The sequence below is a fragment of the Schistocerca cancellata genome, chromosome 1, assembly GCF_023864275.1.
Source record: "Schistocerca cancellata isolate TAMUIC-IGC-003103 chromosome 1, iqSchCanc2.1, whole genome shotgun sequence".
Lineage (NCBI taxonomy): Eukaryota > Metazoa > Arthropoda > Insecta > Orthoptera > Acrididae > Schistocerca > Schistocerca cancellata.
Window position 1 is genome coordinate 266,973,444 of NC_064626.1, and position 27,142 is coordinate 267,000,585.

General features: G+C 39.5%; 1 protein-coding gene across 2 annotated transcripts in view; it reads left to right on the forward strand.

The window, feature by feature from the left end:
• The window catches only part of LOC126170959 (guanine nucleotide-binding protein-like 1), a 63,222-nt gene extending 37,968 nt beyond the window's left edge, over positions 1–25,254 (forward strand). For both annotated transcript variants that reach the window (XM_049920762.1, XM_049920763.1), the window contains exons 8-12: positions 3–128; positions 235–360; positions 13,722–13,869; positions 14,303–14,443; positions 24,872–25,254. In XM_049920762.1, coding sequence (XP_049776719.1) covers positions 3–128; positions 235–360; positions 13,722–13,869; positions 14,303–14,443; positions 24,872–25,131 — 801 coding nt within the window. In that variant the 3' untranslated portion in view covers positions 25,132–25,254. The remainder of the gene's footprint in view (positions 1–2; positions 129–234; positions 361–13,721; positions 13,870–14,302; positions 14,444–24,871) is intronic.
• The last annotated feature ends 1,888 nt before the right edge of the window (positions 25,255–27,142 follow it).

The window sequence follows — 27,142 nt, forward strand, 5'->3', positions numbered from 1 at the left end:
AGATGAAAAAGGTAGACACGAGCTATATTGAACATGTAAGGTATCGAGAGGGAGCTCTTACTATTGGCTGTATAGGGCAACCAAATGTGGGGAAATCATCATTAATGAATGCCATAATGGGAAAAAAGGTAAAGTAATAATTATCTTACTGTATTTTCTATATTGATAATGATCTCATGTAATGCAAGTAACAGTGCAGATTGTATAAAATAAAGGACTTGTATAATATTTCAGGTGGTGAGTGTTTCTAGGACCCCAGGTCACACGAAACACTTCCAAACTATTTACCTCACATCAAATGTCAGACTTTGTGATTGTCCAGGTCTGGTTTTTCCATCAAAAGTCCCAAAGACATTGCAAGTAAGTCATTGTAATTTCATTCTTTTCAGGATTATACTACTACTGGTTCTGTAACACCTGAGAACAACACTCATTCACCTAAGAGTAATTGTTGTGTTCATTTTAGAGGACACATGGGCTTGAATTGTGAAACATTTACATCAGTTCATTGGCACAGTTACAAATGCAGTTTATTGTATTTATCGTGCGAACTGTGTATCTGTGCACTAATGTTCACACAACACACTGTTGTGTTAACACAGCTGACTGAATCTCAGGACAGTTAAAGAATTCCTTAGAAAACAAATGTCTAAGTCTCAGATGGTTGTGTCAGATCCCCAGAGGATTTAATTAACAAAATGACATAGCTATTCTTAGCAATGCATAATGTAAAGTTTCAGCCAGTATTTCTTACGCGGACGCCGCGCACTAAAACCCGGAGTTCCGCAGATACGGAAGGGAAAGTGTTGCACAGTACAAATAGCCTGAGCTAGTAAACACGTCGAGGATACGGACAGCGTGTCTCCCGGACCTTGGAGGGCAAGAAGGAACTTTCCGCCCCGGGACTCTGCCGGACATATCGAAACCAATATAGGTCCACAGCGACGAAATGTCCGGGAAGACCGAAAAATAAGTTAGAGAAAGCGGATGTGAGGGCTGCATCCGAGCAGGGCAGACCTTCAAAATGTGTATTTAATGGCGTCCACGAGCAACAAGAAGCAGAGTCATCGCAGAAGTTGAAGAGGGCACAAGCAGACGAGGCCCGGCAGCATCGAGAAGGTAGCAGCCGCTACTGATGAGTCTATAGGAACTGCAACTACGAGAAGACGGTGATGCTCTGGTGGAAGCAACTACAACTGTCAGTTAAGTAGAAGTTTTGCATTGGAATAGTTTTGAACAGGGACAGTTTGTCTCTGCCTCAAGTAGCCTCTACAGTTAGTTTCAGCAATAGAAGGAACAAGCCACTGGCTGGTGCTTGTCTCCTGTGAGATACGACAAGGGTCCATTATTTATATGAAGAGTGAATTCAAAGGTGGTAGTTATCGTGAATAGTCGTTTCCGACATAGAGTGAGAAGTGGAGATTCTGGCTGAATCTATAGAAGTGCACAGAGTAAGGGGAAGGGTCTGACACCTCACATGTCCTTTGTGATATTAGTTCAATAAATTGTGTTAAAGGAGAAATCTCACTTTACTGTTTTGACAGTTCAGTGCTGCCAATTCCCCCCTCATACCCGCTACCTATTGAAAGTATTGTCTAATGTATCTACACCTCCTACACGCGCTTAGACAGTCCAGGAGATTCTACTCCCTCTCACCTCCGTAATAAAGGCTAGTTAAAGGGAATCACAAACCCATAATTGTCGTCAACGTCCCGATTGCGCCACGCAGGCTCGCCCAACTCTGTGTTGGTATCCGGGACCCGTGCCAGGATGCAAAAAAATAAAAAAAATTTGGTATCAGATGTGGAGTGGTGCCGTATATGTGTAGATCCATAATACCAGAGTGGGGGAAAGATAAGGAGCAGCAGACAGTTGTACCATCGAGTATCACCGCAAGAAGAAGAGGCCCGTACGAGTAGCAGCGGCCAAGACCCGGCAGACCAGAGGAGCCCAGCTGCCCAGCGAGAGATCGAGCAGCAGAGCCAGCAATAGGGAGGCCTAGCAGAGCCCAGTGGACGTGACGAGCGGCCCAGCAGCAAGCAGCAGACACAGGCAAGACAGCGTGTCGAAGTAGTAATAAGGTCCTTTGTAATTATAAACAATGATGTCCTCCAGTAGTGATAAGAGTGGCATAAGTGCGAAAGATGTGTTAGTTTTAGTTCCTAAGGTTTTTGAGGATAACCAAAGGGAATTGCATGAGTTCATTGAGAATTTGAATGCTTCATTCGATGTTGTTTAAAGTGAGGATGAGAAGTTATTGTTCCAATATGTAAAGTCCAAAATAACAGGGGAGGCCAGGTCGAAACTATTAGTGAGGGATCAAACAAATAATTGGACGGAGGTTCGAAGCATATTGGAAGAGAATTATTCGGATAAGAGAACCATAGATTTCTACGCATGTTCCAAGCAAGGCAATATTCGGGAGAATCTGTAGCATCTTGGGGTAATAGAATAGACGAGCTATCCAAATCATTCAGAGTTGCCGTAACACGAGTAACAGAGAAGGCACAGCTGAAAGGTGCATTAGAATTGGTTTACGCACTAGGTTGTGCATGCTTTATTCAGGGACTAGTAAATGATAGAATACAGACAATTGTTCGCAGTAGAGGGGAAGAAATAAGTCTTGGGGATGCAGTAGAAATAGCACAGCTGGAGGAAAGTGCACTGCTATTGATGAAAGAAAAGGGACGATTTCATAAAGGGGCTCGTAGATAGATAGAAATTAGAAATAACTAGGGAGAAAAATGCTATAATTGTGGGGAAAAGGGTCACATTGCTAGAGAAATTAGGAAACCAAAGATGATTAGTAAAGTATGATGAGTAAAGACACCCATTTGGGCAGAGGAAGCTAGGAGGTTCCAGAATTTTTGTTATAATTGTGATGAGTCAGGGCATACAGATACTAAGTGTAGTACAATTATAACTTGTGAGAAATGTCAGAGACGTGGGCATAAGGCGATGGACTGCTGAACCCCCAAGTGTTTTATATGTAATAAATACAGACATACCGCATACCAATGTATGGAAAAAGTAGGAGTAGCCTCGGGAAAAAAGAAAGTGGTTTCGGGAAACTAAGGAGGTGGGATACTGAGCAGTCACATGTTACCACCATCAAATGGCCCAAGGTTAGGGTGATAGACTGCGAGGCAGAAAACAATGTTATGACGACTCATTACAAAGAAATTGGTAGAGGATTGAAGTTTTTAATAGATACAGGAGCACATATTAGTCTAATTAAGGAAGAAGCTATGATCCCAGGGTTACCAGTTAACAGAGCACAAGTGCGGAGGTTAAAAGGGGTAACAAATGGTACAGTAAGTTCACTTGGTACTGTGATATTAACTTTGAGAATAGTCGAAACTGTGTTGGGGAAACACACATTTCACGTGTTAAGCAAGGGAACAGATATGTCATTGATTACAGAAACAGAAAGTTAGAAATAAATGGATGGACAACACCATTATTAGCAGTGCCCGAAGAGGAAGCAACAAAGGAACCAAGAGAAGTACAAAGCATGAGAGAGGTAAATGCGCATCAGAAGGGTAAGGACCCGACAAATGGAAAGTGTGGGAAGAAACGATGTTATAGGCCGCACCACAAAAATTTAAAGGACCAGAGTGTCGTCGGTGAGAGTAACGGGCCGAGACAGCCATCAGGCGGGATGGCGCAAAGCCAGGAGCGCGAAAGTCGTGACAGAAGTGGAACAATCAGACCAAGGGAGGAGAAAGTTATGAGAATTTGCGTCAAGGGACACGAAGCTATTTCAGAAGGCGAAGAGATTATTGTACGGAAACAAGAGATAACACAGAGTATTTATGTTCCAGAAGCGATAGTATGAAGCGTATAAGGGAAGTGTATCATTAGTGTACTCTATACAAGAGAGAAATAATGTGATTTAAGTTCCATACAATTAGTGGCAGAAAAGATATGCAATGAAGCCGCAGTACGAAGAGTGCAAGACGCGCCGAACAGGCAAAAAGTTATAGGACCCGCAGCTTACAGGTCCGAGAAGCTTTACGGATGGAGCATTTAAACGAAGAAGAAAAGCATGAGTTGCAGAAATTGTGTGTGATGTGTTTCATTTAAAGGGGGACAGGTTATCCTTTACAGAAACAGTAAAGCATACCCTTCCGATACTGCCTGAGCATAAAGGCGAAGCTATCAGTGTTCGACCATATCAGATTCCAGAAGCACAGAAACTGATATTGAGGGAACATATAGAGAAAATGTTGGCTGATGATATTATTATGGAAAGTCAGAGTCCCTGAAACACACCAGTATTGTTAGTTCCAAAGAAGATTGATGCTAGTGGGCAAATGAAGTACAGGTTGGTGACGGATTACAGAAAGTTAAATGAGATTTCAGTAGGGGATGCGTTCCCAATACTGAATATATCGGAAATACTGGACCAGTTAGGAAAGGCCAAGTATTTTTCCATGTTAGACTTAGCAAGTGGCTACCATCAGATATTAATGGACCCTCAGGACAGAGAGAAAACAACTTTCAGTGCCAATTATCAGCACTATTAGTACAAGAGACTTCCATTGGGATTAAAAGGGCACCCAGTACGTTTCAGAGATTAATGAATGTTGCACTAACGGGGTTACAAGGAACCAAGTGCTTGGTGTATTTAGACGATATAATTTGTTATGGAAGCTCATTGGTGGAACACAATGAAAAATTGAGGGAAATTTTCGATTGACTAAGGGAACACAGGCTAGAGTTGCAGCCAGCTAAGTGTGAATTTTTGCGTAAAGAAGTAGTATTTCTTGGTCATAAAATCACAGACAGAGGGGTACAGCCGGATGAAAGGAACGTAGAAAAAGTGAAGAAGTTCCCAGTACCGAAAACCAAAAAAGAGTTAAAAGGATTCCTAGGATTAATAGGCTGCTATAGGAAATTTCTGAAGGACTTCAGTAAGATTGCAGCACCCTTGCACAAATTGCTGAAGGGAAATGAAAGTTATGAATGGGGAGGACAGCTGCAAGATGCGTTTGAACAGTTAAAAGAGAAGTTAATCAATCCCCCCATATTACAATATCCCGATTTTGAGAAACCGTCCGTTATTACCACAGATGTTAGTGGTGACACGATTGGAGCAGTTTTATCTCAGGGGAAGATTGGAAGCGATTTGCCAATAGCATATGCTTCAAGGTCATTAAATAAAGCAGAGAGGAATTACTCAGCAACTGAGCTAGAGTGTTTAGCATTAGTATGGGCAACAAAACAATTCAGACCATATGTATATGGGAGAAAATTTGCAATTGTCACAGACCATAAGCCACTAACTTGGATTTTCAGTGTGAAAGACCCATCATCGCTTTTATTAAAATGGAGGCTAAAACTAGAAGAGTATTCATATGAAGTTATATATAAACCAGGGTGACTGACCGCCAATGCAGATGCATTAAGCAGACTGAGACAAAGTGACGAAGAGGCACAGGCGAAGGAAAGCCAAGAGCTAATAAGAATGATAACCGAGATTAATGAGTTAGAGGAAGAGGAGGCAGAGCTAAGTGAGGAATAGAAAGCCGAAATTTTGAAGGAGGTACATGATAATCCACTAGGCGGAGACCAAGGTATTCACCGAACTCTAGAACATTTAAAGAAATACGGTTCATGGAAAGGAATGAAAGGTGATGTCGAGCAATACATTAGAACACGTGATAAATGTCAGCGAAATAAGTTCACGCAGAGTAAGATAAAGATGCCATTAGTTGTTACAGACATGGGAGAAATTGTGTTTGGGAAGTGTTATATGGACGTAGTTGGTCCTCTAGATGTAACAACAGGAGGTAAAAGATATATTTTAACATTTCAGGATGATTCAAGTAAGTTCACAGTAGCTATTCCAGTGGAGAGGCAAGACACAGATACAATAGCTGAGAAATTCGTTGAAGAAATTATATTACGATATGGAATTCCATCACTATTGTTAACAGATCAAGGATCAAACTTTCTGAGTCAAGTGTTTAAGATATTATGTAAAATATTGAGAATCAAAAAGATCCAGACCACTGCTTTTCGTCCCCAGACTAACGGAGCGTTAAAAAGGATGCATCGAACACTAGTGGAATACTTAAGGCACTTTATAAACGAGGACCACAGCAATTGGGATAAGTGGGTTCCTTACAGTACATTTGTTTTTAATACTATCCATTTGAGTTACTGTTTGGGAGAATTGTGAATGTACCAGGAATCTTACAGAAAGAGACAGCCACAATAGGGTACAATTATGACAATTATGTAGACCAGTTCAAAACAAGAATGCAGGAAGCACATAGGATAGCACAAGAGAAAGTAAAAGAGGCAAAATTAACCAACAAGGCTTACTATGACAAGACAGAGAATTCCCGAATCTTTAAAAGGTAGGTGACAGAGTGCTGGTACATGACGAGACCGTAAGACACGGAAAATCGAAGAAACTAGATTCCCAATTTAGAGGTCCCTACGAAGTAGTGGAAGTAGATTTGCCTAATGTAGTATTGAAAACGCATAGAAAGCAATAATTAAAAGTACATGCTAACAGGCTGAAGCCATATTATTAGGCTATAAAATTTCGCTCACAGACCCAGCATGGTGCCCAGACCAGTGAAATTTGGATTGTCATCTGCGTGGGGTGGTCATACTGTTTTCAAGCGCTTGGAGAAGCGGACAATGTCATAGAAATTCACCTGATAAAGGCTGGCTGTAGTCAGAGCCACGCTGACTGGTCTAAATAGAACGGTAGAATCAATCAGTTCGAATGAGCAATTGCTCAAGAACGGAATGGCCAAGCTGGAACAATTTATCACCTATTCATTGAAAACAACTGATCATGGTTTGAGACGGATGGCAGCATTCATGACAATCAATGAGCAGCTCCTACAGTTGCAAGGCTTGTTTAATGAGATAGGTGTGCAATATGAACAATTAGTAAGTGTCATAGTTCATGCACAGAAGGGTATCCTTGCACCTCTTATCGTGAATCCAGTGTAAATTGTTCAGAATTTAAGATTAATTCAAGACAACTTAAGAGACGTAAGATTTCCCATCCCTCTAGTAGAAGAATATGGGTATATACTTTTAAAAGTTATGGATTTGGATGTATTTGTAACCAAAGAAGTATTAGGTTATGTGATTAATATACCCCTAATTGAAAATAAGGAATTTAATCTATATAAGATGTTATCACTACACGTGGAAGTAACGGCTGGCACAGGACAGTTTACTTACATACAGCTGGAAAAAGAATATTTACTGTTAGATAGCTCTAAAAAGTTATATGCTAAGATATCCTATTAGCATTTAGAATGTAAGGAAATACATAAGAATAGGAAAATACGTAAACAGACATTTGGCCTAATATCAATGTATGACCAAGAGGACTGTGAAGTTACTACAAGATACACAGATCCCAACTAATTGTGTTAAGAAAATGATTTCCTTTGAACGAAGTTTATGGACTCGGTTAAGTACCAATGAATGGTTGTATATAGTACCTAAGGAGGAAGACATGATGATTTTATGCAGTTCACATCCGTCACAGGATGGGGAGAGGAATAATAAAATTATACTAGGAAAGATATTATACCTAATGTAGATATTAATTTAGATTGTTGTGAGGAAGTGAAAACGAAAATTAATGAGTCAGAAATAAGATTTGATTTACCTTTGAAGCATGTCACTTCCAATCTAGATGATTTAAGAGTAGCAGGTAAAAGACTGGACGAAATTAGTAAATTCATAGACAAGGAACAAATTGAATTAGAGTGAGAGAAAAGAATCCAAACATATTCAATTACTACGTATATCAGATTAAGTTTAATTATCATAGTCATTGTATTTCTGTGTTGTGTGAAGTGTAATTGTTGTAAATATTTATACAAGAAGTTGTTTGATGATGAGAAGGGAGGAGGGAGCTGTTGTCGCTCGATTTGTGTAAGAACAACTGTAGTTAATGCAACTGAAACATCTAGACTACCTGTAAGATCAAGAGACAGAGACGAAGAAATAGTAATCTATGAAAGGCATCCACGAGATGCGGATGACAGAGTATTTATAAAGAATATACAATAGAACGTAGCAAGTAGTCATTTTGTTTCAGGGTAATATAAGGACTATTTTTTGTAATACTGTGATGTAAAGTTGTTTCTCTTCCAGATTAAAAAAAAAGTAATTGTAACAATTTGATGTCTTAACAGCACTTTGATAGTGCGCATTAATGTACTTTTGGGGGGGAGGTGTCAGGTCCCCATAGGATTTAATTAACAAAATGACATAGCTATTCTTAGCAACGCATAATGTAAAGGTTCAGCCAGTATATCTTACGTGGACGCCGCGCAGCGAAACCCGGAGTTCCGCAGACACGGAAGGGAAAGTGTCACACAGTACAAATAGCCTGAGCTAGTAAACACGTCGAGGATACGGACAACGCGTCTCCCGGACCTTGGAGGGCGAGAAGGAACTTTCCGCCCCGGGACTCTGCCGGACATATCGAAACCAATATAGATCCACAGCAATGAAATGTCCGGGAAGACCGAAAAATAAGTTAGAGAAAGTGGATGCGAGGGCTGTGTCCGAGCAGGACAGACCTTCAAAATGGGTATTTAAGGGCATCCACGAGCAGCAAGAAGCAGAGTCGTCGCAGAAGTTGAAGAGGGCACAAGCAGACGAGGCCTGGCAGCATCGAGAAGGTAGCAGCCGCTACTGATGAGTCTACAGGAACTGCAACTACGAGAAGACGGTGATGCTCTGGTGGAAGCAACTACAACTGTCAGTTAAGTAGAAGTTTTGCATTGGAATAGTTTTGAACAGGGACAGTTTGTCTCTGCCTCAAGTAGCCTCTACAGTTAGTTTCAGCAATAGAAGGAACAAGCCACTGGCTGGTGCTTGTCTCCTGTGAGATACGACAAGGGTCCATTATTTATATGAAGAGTGAATTCAAAGGTGGTAGTTCTCGTGAGTACTCGTTTCCGACATAGAGTGAGAAGTGGAGATTCTGGCTGAATCTATAGAAGTGTACAGAGTAAGAGGAAGGGTCTGACACCTCACGTGTCCTTTGTGATATTAGTTCAATAAATTGTGTTAAAAGAGAAATCTCACCTTACTGTTTTGACAGTTCAATGCTGCCAATTCCCCCCTCATACCCGCTACCTATTGAAAGTAATGTCTAATGTATGTACACCTCCTACATGCCCTTAGACAGTCCAGGAGATTCTACTCCCTCTCATCTCCGTAATAAAGGCTAGTTAAAGGGAACCACAAACCCATAATTGTCATCAAGATATTGATTGCGCTACGCAGGCTCGCCCGACTCCGTGTTGGTATCCGGGACCTGTGCCGGGACGTGACAGTTGTATGTGGCAGTGAAGTTCTGTGTACCAGTCTGAGACTTGAACTTGGATTTCTTTCTCTCAATTACAATGCAGTGCTAATTATGCCTTGTGAGCATGCATGACAGTCAGACTCAAAGCATCAATTTGTCATGCCTCAACTCTTTTCTCTGGGTAGTGTAAAATAATCCATTCTTATTGAATGAAACAACAAGTTTACTGTTGTCTGTCTCTGTTTATTTATTACAACATGTGTGAAGGTTTAAACTTCCATCATCAGATCAATTTATGTGTCTTAATACGGCAGGTATGTGTTGTGTTATTCCACACTGAAATACCCCCCCCCCCCCCCCCTCCACTCTCTCTCTCTCTCTCTCTCTCTCTCTCTCTCTCTCTACGCTAGACAGTATCACTGGTTAGTCCAAAGTCGTAACAGAACACATACATTTCATATATTTAAACCGTCAAAACACATTGTGGTAATAAATAAACAGTGACCGGCAACAGTAAACTTTTTGTTTCATTTGATATCAATAAGTTGTAGTAAAGCACAACCAAAAATGTTCGCATTTACATTTAAACCATTCTTATGATACTAAACTTATTTTCACAGTTCAACTAAGTATAATTTCCTATGAATGTGGTTGATGGGGAGGGAAATGTTTGCAGGAAGTGGAAAGAATAACCTCTTAAGAAGATAATGAAGAAAAGAGAATGTTAAGAAACAGGAATTTATGAAACCATATCAGGTGCAGGCAAATGGAGAAATTGAGAGGAAGACAATATGACTTGGGAGAGAGAATTGTAATGTGTGCCAGTCGAGTAATAAATTATAATGAAGTAACAACTTGGCAGTGTATGTACATGTGTGTTAGTTGAAGTGAGATGAATAACAGACTATCATATAATTGGATGGATAAAAAATCTACTAACGAAGCTGCGGCGGGAGGAAACACAAACAAACGTTACAAAAATGTGCAAGCTTTCGGAGCCAGTGGTTTCTTCTTCTGGCAGAAGGGTTGAAACAGAAAAGAAAGAGGACTGATGGGGTTTAGGAAATCAGGAGAGTTATGAAAAAGTCACATCTGACAAGTCTCCCCTAACCCAGGGTTCTCGTGACTTTTCTGTAGCTCTCCCCATTTCCTAAATCTGACCAGTCCTTTCCTTTCACCCCTCTTCTTTCCCCTCCAGCCCTTCTGCCAGAACAAAGAGCCATTGGCTCCAAAAGCTTGAACATTTCTATAACTTTTACCTGTGTTTTCTGCTGCCACTGCTTGGTGAATAGATTTTTTAACCATCCAATCATATTACATTTTCAGAAATTGGTTATTTTTAATTGATGGATTATAACATGAGCTGAAGAAGACAAAGGTGTATAATGGCCCAAAGCAAAAGTTAATCTCTCATATACAGTACATTGTGTAACAAATGCTTTTGTTGGGGTTTCTCCTCACTCATTCTGATAAAGCAAAACTGTTTGAATTTTTAATTGCTGATAGTGTCTTTCACATAATAGAAAATTACTTTTGTGCATATTTGTGTACTCTCTTCCTCCTCTTAGTGCCATGTCAAATAGAAAGGCTGCAGCATACTTGCAGTCAGGCCAAAGTCCAGTCATGGGCTTGCACCAGACAGACAGACTTGTGCACAGTAATGAAAATCTTAGGTAGAATACAGACATTGGCCTCATAAGAGTTTGCTATAGGAGGTTGCCTTAAGTGTTTAAGTTATACCTTTCCTAAATGAATTCATGGGCACAATGATTTTCTTCATTCAAGTTAAGGTTTGTACGAACTGTACATATTTTCAGACCTGACAAAAAAGTCTGTCAACAGATTCATTAATTTTGTCACAATGTAGATCAAATAATTTCCATCTTTGAGTTTCAGTGGTTTAAAGGTAACACCAGTAAGATAAGCTCTTAAACAGTATGAGCCATAAGCACTGCCTCTGTTAAAATTTGGAGGTTATGTTTTGTACAAGGAAATCTCTTGTTACTTTAAGTGACCGGTACACTCCTGCAAGGTGTACTGCAATACATTCTCTATAAAAAAAAAATGAGTACTGAATCAGACTGACCTGCACTGTAAGTATGAACAATGATCTCCTTCGACTAGGAAAAAAAAACAATAAACAGTTTTGCAATAATTAACATCTTTTTGGTGTTTGATACAACATTGCACTAAATATACCTTATTTCACTCCTGATACCTTCACTTTCCCACCAGCCAAGGCCAATTTGCAATCATTGATGTTGAGGACATACAGGTTTAGCAACTTGCACCAGAGTAAAAATGTTTACTTAAAATATACAGACCAAATCAGAGACATGTTTCACTAAAACTTAACTTCCAGAGTGCTGAGCTTCACTAATTGACTCTGAATTGAATAAATTGTTAGAAGTTGATAGTGGACTCATACTTTATTAAAATTTTATGAAGTTGTTGATTTAATTCCTTAGTTGTATGTCAAGATTCTCTCTGTTAGCTAGTACTTACAGTCTTGGAATGGACCATCATCAGATTCGAGAGTTTGCCGTAATTAGCTGGGCTGCACAATTTCAGATACTGTACATTCATAACCATTATATATGTGCCAGAATAATTATTGGTAGTTACATCACTTCTCTTGTATATTTATGTTGAATTTATGTAAAGCATGAAGACTAATGCTAGCCTATATAAAAATATACCACAGCAACCTTCAGTGCTTGGAGGAGGAGGCTGTTCACATGTCCATGCTATGTAGACAATTTACAGAGTGCTCATGAGTAGTAACTTCATTCCGAGTGTTGCTCTTTAGTAGGCTAACTTCCTTCATATATTACAGAGGAAAATGTTACTGTTTATGGAATCAGGAAATGAGGGTCAGGGTACTTCATACCACCATAAAGAGAAGTTCTTAACACTTTCTGTACCAGCAGTCCACACAAGTGAGCAAGAACACTTTAAAATGGCAAGTCTTTGTCTTTTATTGGTACCAAACTCATTACTATTGGATTAAATGGCACATTGTATCATGTGGTGCAAAGAAATCCTCAAACAGTGTGGAAGTGATACATCTCAGTATGTGAATACTGTTGTTACGAGCAACAAAACAGCTTTATTTTCAAAATGAGTCAAGCAGTCATCAACCTGAAGATTTTTTTGAACACTGCAGCGCTTTAGTCCTGTTGGCTGCTGTCTTCCTCTGGCCTTTGAACCAACTTAGCCAGTTACAGGGACACTTACAATTTAACATGGATTCCAAACTACTGTGCAACTCAAAATTTTACACATCAGCAAACACTGCAAGAGGTGTAAAAAGTGACAAGTGACAGATAAAAATCCTAGGATTGACCAGGTACCGAACCTGAGATCTTTGATATGTACTCTGCCACTTCACCACTATATCACCAAACAAGCAACAGAACTTGGCTTTATTTTTGTAATTTTTAAGCAAGTCAAAAAACTAATCTGTTTTGAGGCTGCACCAGTCGCAGCCTGAAAGCCCACATTGTGCTAGAGTGACAAAAAACACTATACAGGAGTTGGGTTGGGAAATCTTCCTCCATTCACCTTATTCACCTGATCTTTCACCCTCAGATTTTCACCTATTAAACAACCTTCTGGGGTTTCCTTTCTTGATGAAATTGCACTCCGAACATGATTCGATGAGTTCTTCACCTCAAAACCATGTGATTTCTACTGTCGCTGAATTGAAAAGTTATCCTATGTCAGCAGACTGTTATAAATAGGCAAGGAAAATTGATGACTTAAAAGTCTCTGTGATGTATATCTGTTGTGTTCATTAAACTTACAGAAAAATGCTACAAACTTATGCACCAACCCAATAGTTTTTCTTACAATTTTGGGCTAGAGATCGTGAACAATTCTCATGCTTTACCTTGCATTTGTAAACAGTATTAAGTATTATCATTACTCACAGTTTTTGTTTGCTGCACCATTCTTTACATTCTTCTACACTTATATGGTAGATTCAAGTACAAAGCACACTCGCTAATACTAAATATATTCTTGCAATTCGTCTTCATGTGCGGAATGAATTTCTTTTGTTTCGTTTTGCTGTAGCAAGAGTGTCTGCTGTTTTGTGTGTGTGTGGTGTGTGTGTGTGTGTGTGTGTGTGTGTGTTTTAATTACTGAACTTTTTTCTGAACTTAGGATGTATAACACAGGATAGCTTGTTTTCAGTAAATTGTAAAGACTGGCTCTATTCAGTAATTCGATATCCAGAATTCTGCCTGATTTCTCCATTTTGCCATGATAATCAATTGCTTGAACTGTGTGTACCTTAATTACTTGTTGTCAAATTTGTCAAGAGTTAACTGCATTTGAAGATGCTTCACTTAGTAATGAGCTTGATGAAGTTCAATTTCTTTAATAACTTCTTTATGTCTGTTCTTTTAAGGTGCTAATGGGGAGTTACCCAATTGCTCAGCTCCGAGAACCATATTCAGCAATTCAGTTTCTTGGGGAGAGAATGGATTTACCACATTTACTACAAATTAAGCATCCTGAGGGAGATGAGGAGTGGTCTGCAATGGACATCTGTGATGGTAAGAATCTACTATGATATACCAGTGCTCCTGAAAACTATCCCTGGCACTACTACTATAAAAAAGAAAGTATTGAATGGCTGATAGATGAGATGGATCTATACAGCTTTTTAACAGCCGTGAATTCCATTTTACATTCATAGTCCAAGCTCTGTATTAATCTTTAACAGCTACATTATTATTTATTTAATGTCATATCTTTTGGCAATTCACTGTGTTATTACAGAATAAAATGACAAGACCCAAACATGAAACAGTGCTGTGTTTGCATAATTTTTCTGTTTTTGTTATGTGAATGGCTGTAGTTAATTCATTCTACCAATGTAATTTGATGCAGATGAAAATTGTTTTCAGTTGTGTATTATTAAAGGTTTTAACAGATGTGACTGAATTACTTGTTGCTTACATTATGGTCTTATTTTTCATGTTTCAGGGTGGGCTCAGAAACGTGGTTTTTTCACAGCAAGGACATCACGCCTCGATTCATATCGAGCAGCAAATCATCTGTTACGTATGGCACTTGATGGAAAAATATGTCTTTGCATGCGGCCAGCAGGCTACAGCAACAATAAAGGTAAGGATTCTATAAATATTCGTAACAGTTGCATGATTTAGAGACATGTATTTCTAAATCAGTAGGTGTTGGGGAGAAAAAAGGATCAGTTATAAGCGAAATGGGCATATCATATCCTATACATTATAAAGGTAATTTCCCATTTGTCTGAATCCCACTGACACCTACAGTTAGTTCAGTATAACAAGAAAAAGAACTGGTTTGCTACTTCAGACAGTTCTTTGGAATATTCATTTGTAATCAGCAAAAATAATGATTCTGAACAATTTCACCTTTTATGAGTAAGGCACATAGTATTTTCCATATACAGTGGAACTTCAATTTCACATTCTCTGATTTTATGTTTTTCGCAATTCTACACCATAAATTCATGGCTCAAAAGACAGATGGTTTGCACCACAGTTGGTGGTTGAATTCAGGAAATCTTTTAGGCAATTGTGGAGAGAGGAGATGTGAGAGAGGGAATGCTGATGTAATCCTCGATCGGTATTGCCAACACAAGTTGCAACATTTAACTTCACTGCGGAACTATGATACAATTACTGCTAGGTTGCGGTGATAATGGTAAAACAAGACAGTTGATGCATAGTGTTCGGACTGAACCAATACATGAGGAAGGGGTCCAACCACCACCTTTTTTTGTGCCTCTTATTACTAAGTCTCATCTTTTTACATGTATATCCGATGTACTATATTCAGCAACAATGCAATTGTCAACATTTTAAATTCAAACGCTGAGTCTCAAAGAATGTGCTTAATCATGATTGAGGAAACATCACCCATTTCTGATTAGTGAAGTGTTGTTGGCTGGCAACTTGTTAAGTCACCCAATAGCCAGCGCAGTCACTACACCACACTAACACAAGTAAAATGAGCTACTGAATAAGTGTAGAGTGGGAGTTACCTGTTGTTGATGTGATTGCAGGTGGGTGTGAAAGCATTTTGTAAAGTGCTGAAAATGTACTTTCATGCAGATGATGTGCTATGACAGAGATGTGACATGGAAACAGAATGAGGGTTTTGCAATAGCTCATTTTAAAGACTTTCATGTTCAAATCTGACATGATACAGTCACAGCAACTATGTACACCACTCATGTATGTACTTTGCACCACACACTGTAGATCACAAAGATTGGCAGCAGTGATGGATAGCATGAAGCGAAACTGTAGCACATGAGCATTCTTTAAAATTTACATTTCACACAGTGTAGAGATTTCACTGAGCCCACTTCTAATAAGCTTGTGACATGAATTGGGGAAGTAAACTCATTTTTGCATGTGTCTGTTTCTCTCAAAAAGCCTAAAATAACATTTTAACGGTGGTGAGCATATGAAGTGCAGCTCATATTAAACAATAATAGCAATGGTGACAAAGAGTGTCATTAAACTGATGTCCGCATTTATGCTTATGGTTTAACACCACTTGGCTGTTGTAATGTTTTTGGTTTAATTCACCATCCGGTGATGCTCATACATTTCATCCACTGTTACAAATGGTACAAGACATTTTCTATTGGATTAAGATTGGGTGATTTAATGGGCTAGTCAAGATGAGATATGCTGGCTAAGTGTTTGTCAAATCAGGATTGTATGTGTGCAGCCCTTTGAACATGGCTGTTGACTTACTGGAAGACAGTAGGGTACACAGCATACTCATCATGAAGATACAGAAGAAAGGGCTACACTTGGGCACCTCAATGAGTGGGCCTATACCTGGGTCAGAATAACAAAGTAATCTACAGCATGAAAGGAGCGGATGTTATCATTTTGCCATTACACCCAAGTGCCATATGGCTCCAGTACAGCAGCAGCTGTGCAGTTCTATTTAAAGTATTTATGCTTCCCCCTTTATTGTGTAGTACTGAGTTCACTTTGTAGCTTCTTAATAGACTTAGCACTTTTCGAAGAAATTTCACATGATGTCGCATATCACAAGTGTTATATGCAGTTGTGACTGCAGATCAATATGACAGCTGTGCACAGAACAGAAGTTGTGACCAAACTTGTACTCTGATTGGTTATTGCTATGATAGTGTCTTGTAAGTAATGAGCCATCTTCTCACTTTTTAAAATTCTGATCCAGGTAGGCCTATAAGATATGATATGTAAATGTCCCCAAAATGCCACACGACAACCTCCAGCTTGAACTACACCCTCCACACACCACAGAATAAATAACTCATTGGGTTATTCATGCCTCTGAAACTTGTGTAGTTTGAAAATAGGCAAAATCTCGACTTGTGAGACTACACACTATCTGCCTCCAGTCAGTTACTTTCCAGTTTGTACATCGTCCACCCAGTGAAGACATACAGCTGTATTTGCCACAGTGAGCAGTGGCCTTATGCCAATTAACTGACGCATATGACCATTACATGCAGTTCCTCTGTAATGTTCCTTTGAAAACTTGTTGAGGTGTACCTGTATTCACTGACAGCAGCAATTCATGTTGCATTTGAAAATGATAGTAAGTGATGAGGCATAACAGCTAGGATCTTTTTATGACTACTGTTACTGTGTTACATGTCTGTGAGTAATATATCTTTCCTTGTTGAGCAGTCTGCATTGATACATCAACAAATGGAGCAGCTTCAGTCAATATGTTGTCATTAGGATGTCAAACACAGTAGCTTCTTTTTGCCATTCTGTCACATCTCCATGTCAACCCATCTTATTGTGCTGATTCCATATAACTGACTGTCACATACAAACTACTTCACTGTCATGAATTACTTTAGAAGTGGAGGGTTGCATTAACTCCTTGTATCAGTTTTACTCCATTTACAGCAGACATTCCAAATCCATTGATTTTTATGATATATTGTGGAATTTGTCGCTTTAACTGGTAGTTATTGAATGTTGAAACATGCATTTGGCCTCCTTTTTTCCTCGAAACCAAGGTTCATGCATAATCTTAAAGTGACATTTTATTTCCCCGGTAACAAACTATGATGCAATGTTGAAAAACAGTGCCAAAATCGGAAAAAATGCCAAAATTAGCAAAAAATAACAGAAACATTGACAAAAAAACTCTGAATTTGGCAAAGAAATAACACCATATTTGACAAAAAATATAATCAAATCTGGTAAGAAACTAACACTGTATTCAACAAAAAAAAGTACTGAATTTGGCAAAAAATAGCACTGCATTTGGCAAAAGAATTGCAACAGATTTGCCATAAAACTGCAGCAAAGTTGGCGAACAATAATAACAAATTTAGTAAAAAAAAACGGAAATTGGAAAAAAATAACATTACAATTGGAATGAAATAATATTGAAATTGACCAAAAAAAATATTAAAAGTGTAAAAAATGAATTAGGCAACAAAATAGCACTGATTTTGGGCATAAAATAAAACAATTCTTTCCTCTCCCTAGAAATAACCAATAACATCTGTTAAGAATGTGTTACCTTAGTACAGTTTCATGTATGGCCCTTGATGTCCTGTCACTAATTCAGTGAAATTTAGATAACTTTTCTGTCTCTTTGCAGTATCTGATATTGTCACTCTGTCTGAAAGTAATATTGCAGACACTCTTTATCATCTTATTACTCTGTAAATATTGACTGCTAAGTCGGGATGTACGGTAGCCTTGCGGGAAGTATATTGAGCTGGCTGCAGCTACAATGTTACCATGATTGGCAGCACTCTCTTTTTTGGCTGTCCACACTTTTGGCGGACATGTGTGACACACAGAAAAACATGATGCAGAAGCAGAAAGAGGTCCAGGTATGTGAGTGTCATCTGGAGGCTGCTGCATGGAACTAAGAGGTACCAAATGAAAGGTTGTGGTTGAACCTGTGTGGCGGTGGCCTCTCGATGTATTTGTTGTGTACCTCTTGCTTGCTACACAACACATTCATTGGTTTCCATAATTCAACAGTGTCATCATCCTCTGAATTTCCTCAGATAGACTGTTTGCCAAACACTATGTCCTCACTTTTAACAACACAGTAACTTTCTTGAAATAATTAAGTAACAGTGTTGGATCTTCATCTACACATTTTAAATCTACATCTACATACATATTCCGCAATCCCTGTTCCAATCCCAAACAGAACGAGGGAGAAATGACTGCCTATATGCCTCTGTACGAACCCTAATCTCTCTTATCTTATCTTTGTGGTCTTTCCGCGAAATGTAAGTTGGCGGCAGTAAAAATGTACTGCAGTCAGCCTCAAATGCTGGTTCTCTAATTTCCTCAGTAGCGATTCATGAAAAGAACGCCTCCTTTCCTCTAGAGACGCCCACCCGAGTTCCTGAAGCATTTCCGTAACACTCGCATGATGATCAAACCTACCTGTAACAAATCTAGCAGCCCGCCTCTGAATTGCTTCTATGTCCTCCCTCAATCCAACCTGATAGGGATCCCAAACGCTCGAGCAGTACTCAAGAATAGGTCGTATTAGTGTTTTATAAGTGGTCTCCTTTACAGATGAACCACATCTTCCTAAAATTCTACCAATGAACAGAAGGCGACTATCCGCCTCCCCCACAACTGCCATTACATGCTTGTCCCACTTTATATTGCTCTGCAATGTTACGCCCAAATACTTAATTGACGTGAGTGTCAAGCGCTACACTACTAATGGAGTATTCAAACATTACGTGACTGTGTCAAGCGCTACACTACTAATGGAGTATTCAAACATTACAGTATTCTTTTTCCTATTCATCTGCATTAATTTACATTTATCTATATGTAGAGTTAGCTGCCATTTTTTACACCAATCATAAGTCCTGTCCAAGTCATCTTGTATCTTCCTGTGGTTTGATGCAGCTCTCCATGCTACTCTATCCTGTGCAAGCCTCTTCATCTCCCAGTACCTACTGCAACATACATCCTTCTGAATCTGTTTATTGTATTCATCTCTTGGCCTCCCTCTATGATTTTTACCCTCCACGCTGCCTTACAGTACTAAATTGGTGATCCCTTGATGCCGCAGAATATGTCGTACCAACCAGTTCCTTCTTCTAGTCAAGTTGTTCCACAAATTTCTCTTCTCCCCAATTCTATTCAATACCTGCTCATTAGTTATGTGATCTACCCATCTAATCTTCAGCATTCTTCTGTAGCACCACATTTCTTCTCCAAATTATTTATCGTCCATGTTTCACTTCCATACATGGCTACACTCTATACAATTACTTTCAGAAACGACTTCCTGACACTTAAGTCTATACTCGATGTTAACAAATTTCTCTTCTTCAGAAACGCTTCCCTTGCCATTGCCAGTCTACATTTTATATCATCTCTACTTCGGCCATCATCACTTATTTTGCTCCCCAAATAGTAAAACTCATTTACTACTTTAAGCGTCTCATTTCCTAATCTAATTCCTGCAGCATCACCTAATTTTATTAGACTACATTCCATTATCCTCGTTTTGCTTTTGTTGATGTTCATCTTATATCCTCCTTTCAACACACTGTCCATTCCGTTCAGCTGCTCGTCCAGGTCCTTTGCTGTCTCTGACAGAATTACAATGTCATCAGCGAACCTCAAAGTTTTTATTTCTTCTCCATGGATTTTAATACCTTCTCCAAATTTTTCTTTTGTTTCCTTTACTACTTGCTCAATATACAGATTGAATAATATTGGGGATAGGCTACAACCCTGTCTCACTCCCTTCCCAACCACTGCTTCCCTTTCATGTCCCTCAACTCTTATAACTGCCATCTGGTTTCTGTACAATTTGTAAATAGCCTTTCGCTTCCTGTATTTTACCCCTGCCACCTTTAGAATTTGAAAGAGAGTATTCCAGTCAACATTGTCAATAGCTTTCTCTAAGTCTACAAATGCTAGAAACATAGGTTTGCCTTTCTTTAATCTGTTTCCTAATATAAGTCGTATGGTCAGTATTGCCTCACATGTTCCAAACTGATCTTCCCCGAGGTCGGCTTCTACCAGTTTTTCCATTCGTCTGTAAAGAATTCATGTTAGTATTTTGCAGCCGTGGCTTATTAAACTAATTGTTTGGTAATTTTCACATCTGTCAACACTTGCTTTCTTTGGGATCGGAATTATTATATTCTTCTTGAAGTCTGAAGGTATTTCTCCTGTCTCATACATCTTGCTCACCAGATGGTAGAGTTTTGTGAGGACTGGCTCTCCCAAGGCTGTCAGTAGTTCTCATGGAATATTGTCTACTACCGGGGCCTTGTTTCGACTTAGGTCTTTCAGTGCTGTGTCATGCTCTTCACGCAATATCATATCTCCTATTTCATCTTCGTATACATTCTCTTCCATTTCTATAATATTGTCTTCAAGAACATCGCTCTTGTATAGACCCTCTATATACTCCTTCCACCTTTCTGCTTTCCCTTCTTTGCTTAGAACTGAGTTTCCATCTGAGCTCTTGATATTCATATAAGTGGTTCTCTTTTCTCCAAAGGTCTCTCTCATTTTCCTGTAGGCAGTATCTATCTTACCCCTAGTGTTATGTGCCTCTACATCAGGGATTAACAACTGGCCAGTTTTGAGCGCGAGTACTCGCGTCTGCTCAGGCATGTGCTCGCGAGCAGGTGCAAGGTCGCAGAGTAGGGAGGGAGGGAAATGCGCACGCACGTATGAATAGGACCGCAGCGTGCCTATTGAATTCGCGCCGACTGTGTAACGTTAAAAGTACTACGATCAGCTCTAACAGTCACTTTGCTGGTTAAGAATCATGTCAAGTCGCCGTTGTGTAACCCCAACCATGCTTTCGCAGTTCAACCCCCATTGGGAGGAATTGTATCTGTTTACAGAAAAAGATGGTGTTGCAAAATGTTTAGTATGTCACAAAACGCTGAGTTCTTTTAGAAAATTTAATTTGCAGTGACATTATATGTCATACCACGCGAAAGACTACAGAAGTGGAAAATGTGATGGAAAGTTATTAAACTTAAAAGGAAGCTATCGGAAGAAGATCTGGATGACGAAGAAAAATCAACTGAGGCAGCTCTCAGAGTGAGCTACAAAATTGCTTTGTTTTTAGCAAAATCCCTGCGCCACTTCACTGATGGCGATTTAATAGAAGATGTTTGGTAGTTACAGCGGAACATTTGTGTCCATCTCAAGTTGAACAGTTTGGGATTGTGCTATTATCTGACATGACCATTATGCGTCACATACAGGACGTGGCAGACGACGTCCAGAGCCAGCTTGCATATATCTATAAAGATTTTAAGGCGTATTCTCTAGCTCTGGACGAAAGTGTTGATATCACTGGAACAGCGCAGCTTTCCATATTTATTAGAGGTGTTAATACAGATCTTCAGGTGAGGAAGGAGCTCCTCGATGTAGTAGCCATGAAGAACACTACAACCAGAGGTGATATTTTAAGTAGTGTTGAAGAAAGTGTTGAAAATATAGGATTGTCGTGGAATTCTTTAGTTTCAGTGTCTACAGACGGTGCACCAGCGATGACACAGAAAAAATTAGGTTTCGTTGCGCTGTTGAAGGAGAAAATGCAAAAACTGACCGTGCCAAATGAAATAAGGGGCGTTCACTGTGTGATCCACCAGGAAAACTTATGTGCAAAGAGTATCACTCTAAAAAATATGATGAGTGTTGTTGTTTGTGTAATCAATTATATAAGGAAGCATGGGCTACAACACAGACAATTTAAAAGCTTTCTTGAGGATGTAGAAAGCCAGTATGGTAGCCTGCCTTATTACAGCGAGGTCCACTGGCTTAGTCGTGGCGAATTATTAAATCGAATTTTTGTCTATTAGATGAGATAAATATATTTAAAAACAAAGATGATGTGACTTACCAAATGAAAGTGCTGGCAGGTCGACAGACACACAAACAAACACAAACATACACACAAAATCCAAGCTTTCGCAACCAACGGTTGCCTCGTCAGGAAAGAGGGAAGGAGAAGGAAAGACAAAAGGATATGGGTTTTAAGGGAGAGGGTAAGGAGTCATTCCAATCCCGGGAGCGGAAAGACTTACCTTAGGGGGAAAAAAGGACAGGTATACACTCGCACACACACACATATCCATCCACACATACACAGACACAAGCAGACATTTGTAAAGGCCCTTTACAAATGTCTGCTTGTGTCTGTGTATGTGTGGATGGATATGTGTGTGTGTGCGAGTGTATACCTGTCCTTTTTTCCCCCTAAGGTAAGTCTTTCCGCTCCCGGGATTGGAATGACTCCTTACCCTCTCCCTTAAAACCCATATCCTTTTGTCTTTCCTTCTCCTTCCCTCTTTCCTGACGAGGCAACCGTTGGTTGCGAAAGCTTGGATTTTGTGTGTATGTTTGTGTTTGTTTGTGTGTCTGTCGACCTGCCAGCACTTTCATTTGGTAAGTCACATCATCTTTGTTTTTAAATATATTTTTCCTTCGTGGAATGTTTCCTTCTATTATAACCAGATGAGATAAATATGTTCACAGAAATAAATAACGTGTGTTCCTGAATTGAAAGAACCTTCATGGAAATGTGATCTCGCGTTCTTAGCAGATTTAACTAGCCATCTGAATGCTTTGAACATTTCACTACAAGGTAAAGATCTGCTAATTACTCATTTCATAGATCGAATACGAGCTTTTAAAATGAAATTGACACTTCGGGTGAGTCAGCTGGAAACAGGAAATCTAGCTCATTTTCCTAAATTATCATCCATGCAAGATGTTCACAAAGACTGTGAAAGTTATTCACATAGTTTAGTTGCCCTTAAGGAAGAATTTGATCAACGCTTTCAAGATCTGACAGCACTAGACAGTGATTCTGATCTGTTCTCCTCTCCATATTCAGCAAATATTGAAGAGATTTGTCCTGAGCTGCAACTAGAAATTACTGACCTGCAGTGTGACAGAGAATACAGAGACAAATTTCAGAACAAGAAAAACATTTTGGAATTTTACAGACACTTCCCTCAGGATAGATTTCCTCATTTGCACAAACTGGTGGCTACAATAATATCAATGTTCGGTTCCATGTATGTTTGTGAATAACTGTTCTCTGCAATGAAATGTAACAAGACACGCCTGAGAAACGCATTGTCTGATCGAAATTTAAACTGCACGCTGCACCTACGATGCACAAGAACAATTACTCCAAACATAGACGCAATTGTAAAGGGCAAAAAGTACAAGATAACAGAGAATCCCACACTTCAGTGACACCTTATGTTGTGTAACAGTTCACAAATTAATACGAATGTAGAGGCATACACTAAGCTAATAAAATTATGTGGCACGTGTACATTCTCCTTTATTTGTTTCATTTGTCACAGTGATAATTCGTGAGTGATATCCCTGCAGGTGGCTGCGGATTTACATTGACTGGCGACAGCTGTTGTGTGCCCCCACATGACTCTCCCTACTCTCTGCTCTGGTCCGGTAGTGGGGGTAGCGTGCTCGCACTGCTCCGTGCTCGCGCCTTGCTGCTCACAGCTTGCTCCGCGAGCACGTATGTCGTGAAGCCCTGCTCTACATCCTTACATTTGTCCTCTAGCCATTTTGCACTTCCTGTTGATCTCATTTTTGAGATGTTTGTATTCCTTTTTGCTGCTTCATTTACTGCATTATTATGCAGATATTAAGGAAACAATAGCTTGTCAGGATATTAATACTGAAGAATTTTCCTAGAAGCTCATACATGTGTAACACATCATAAATTTTACATATCTAAAAACAAAGATGATGAGACTTACCAAACAAAAGCGCTGGCAGGTCGATAGACACACAAACATACACACAAAATTCAAGCTTTCGCAACCAACGGTTGCTTCGTCAGGAAAGAGGGAAGGAGAGGGAAAGACTAAAGGATGTGGGTTTTAAGGGAGAGGGTAAGGAGTCATTCCAGTCCCAGGAACGGAAAGATATTAAAAACAAAGATTCCATGACTTACCAAACGGGAAAGCGCTGGTAGATAGGCACAATAAAAAAACACACAAAATTTTGTGTGTGTTTGTGTGTTTTTTTATTGTGCCTATCTACCAGCGCTTTCCCGTTTGGTAAGTCATGGAATCTTTGTTTTTAATAAATCATAAATTTTCTTGCACTCGCATACCCTGTTGGTTGATATGCTAAAACTGGGAGAAAAGTAGATGCTAGACAACAAAGGTGATCACACCCAATGAAGAAAAAGAAAAAAAGCCACACAAGTCATGTTGACCCAACATGTGTGTTAATGGGTGATCTCCATCCTCTCATAGCTGCAGAACTGTGTCAGTCTTCTTTTCTGTTCTCTAATATCTCTGAAGTTCTCAACTGTAGACTCTAGCAGATAATATCTGGTAATTCCCTTGTTTTGTTTCAGTTGCTGTTAGCCTGGCCTTAGTTTTCTACAATTGGTTGATAGTATTTTAACCTATTTTTATGCATGTTAAGCCGCTATCCATCTGTAACATTGTGTTTTGTTCTATTTCTGATAGTAAGTAATGTCTTTTCTAAAGTAACGAATAACTTTTCTTTCTTTTAGAATTATGGGAAAACCATGAGTATGTTGAAACTGTGCACTGGGTTCAGGCCAAAGGACAAGAGAAGAACACAGAGCTGAAGGATGGAACTGAGTCATCTGATGAAGAAAGTGATACATCTGAGAAGCAGATTAGTCATGAAAATACAGGAGAAAAAAGTGAGGGTGATTCAGAGGAGGAGGAAGATGATGATGAAGAAGAAGAGTCTGTTGGTGCAGTTGGATATAGCAACAAATTTACGGGCCTCGACACAAGTGATTAATAAAACTTGAATACTGTACTTACTGTTATAAGTGAGAGCTGTGAAGTTCATGATAATATAAATTTAAGATTATGAATATCCATATGTTAAAAATGTACAATTAAATATTGATTGTTCTTCTAAGAGTTGCAGTCATTCAGCATTATATTACGTACAACAACACCTACAAGGGAACGGTCCAATCTGACATGTCAAAACCTGCCCCAGAATTTTTTTATATGGGTAGAATACACCAAAAGTTACACAAGGCCAAGATTTTAGCTGCTACTACACATTGCAAATATTTCTTTAAAATGTTGAAAATTGCCAAATTTTTTAGCTCACCAGGTATCTGGAGAAATATATGCCCCTGCCATTTATGTAGCAGACTGCACATGTGCAACACAGCAGGCACATATCCTTAAGCAGGTATTGTACAATGATCTGCCACAAAGGGTGCTGGTCTAGCACTACAGCCGTCTAATGGTAGAATGGGTGAAACTACGAAAATTAGCAGACATTTTATCCAGGTGATTTCTGCTTGTTATTTGCTTATTGTTCAATGGCTAGTAGTTATTTTCAGTTTTTGTGTTGGGAATTTTCCCTGTTTTTTTTTCAATAAGCAGGTTTTCATAAATGCAGATTTTTTTTATGCCAGGAGACTAATACTAGCTGTTTGTGAAAGCATTTTTTTCTTTTAATTACTTTGCATTATAGAAATGAAATTGTGGAAAGAGGTGTTAAGCGTCTTAATTCAGGCATACAGTGAGGAAAGGTGTCCATACGACCCATTGTATCATAATATGGTACGCTGGCAATCGTTCAATTGTTTCTTTCTGAGTAATATGCATATAATGTTACATGGTGATTTTTCACCCGCTAGGGTAACCAAGAACGCTAACGCGCTGCTGCCTGCACTCTGGTAGGTGCGCCAGCCCTGGATCGAATCTGCCCAGCAGATTAACGACGAGGGCCGGTGTGCCTGCCAGCCTGGATGTGGTTTTTAGGAGGTTTTTCACATCCCCCTAGGTGAATACCAGGCTGGTCCCCATGTTCCACGTCAGTTACACGCGTCGCAGACATTTGATACACATTCAAACTATTTCACGATTTACACTAGATACAGACAATTGGGGTACACTGATTCCGTCCTGGGGGAAGGGGGGGGGGGGGGGGGTTACGGGGTAGTGGCAGGAAGGGCTTCTGGCCACGCCTAAAAACTAACCTTGCCAACTCCATTGTAACCATGCCGACCCTGTGATCGCTGTGGAACAAAGGCGTAAGCGATAGATAGTTACATGGTGATTTTACATTTGTATCATAATGCCTTAGCTTACGAATGTTCATGTTTGATTTGATTGCATCTCTTGCTTTATTTCAGCATGCCAGAAAAGAGAAACTGGCGGTATAGCGAGAAAGCCCGTGCAGTTTCGCCCAGTGCGACAGATGATGACTGAAAAACTCTCAGTAGCACATTGCATTCCATTTTCCAAACTTGGAAAAATAACACAAGTGCACCTTTAAGTACTGGTCCTTGAAAGTTTTGCAAATTGCAGTGCATACACCAACAACTACTTTTGAAATGGTGGGCTGTGCTATTCTGTGGCTAAAAGCCACACTCTTAAATGATTTCCCACTCACCTGGAAACATAATGTTACAACCAGCCTGCAACATAACAGGGCATGTACTGGTATTTTATCAGTGATCTAGGCTGGTATGATCATAAAACATATAATTTAATTCTTACTTTCAAGAAGGTGAGAGCCTCCCTCGTGACACTGTCACTCTTGCTAATTCCATCTTCTATTATAGACAGCAGCTTCTAGAAACAGGCCATGTTCACCCTCATGAAGTTCCGAGATTCTTGCGGATCTTCGTGCCTTTGTTTCTTCCTTTCAGCCAGGTTCAAACTCAACATCTGGTTTTTCGTTTTCGTTGTTGTTCTGCCCTAATCCAAAGATTTATTGTCACCGCCAGGGCAATATCTCCAAAAACAAGTGGGTTGTCTATGTATAAAATGTAAATTTATTT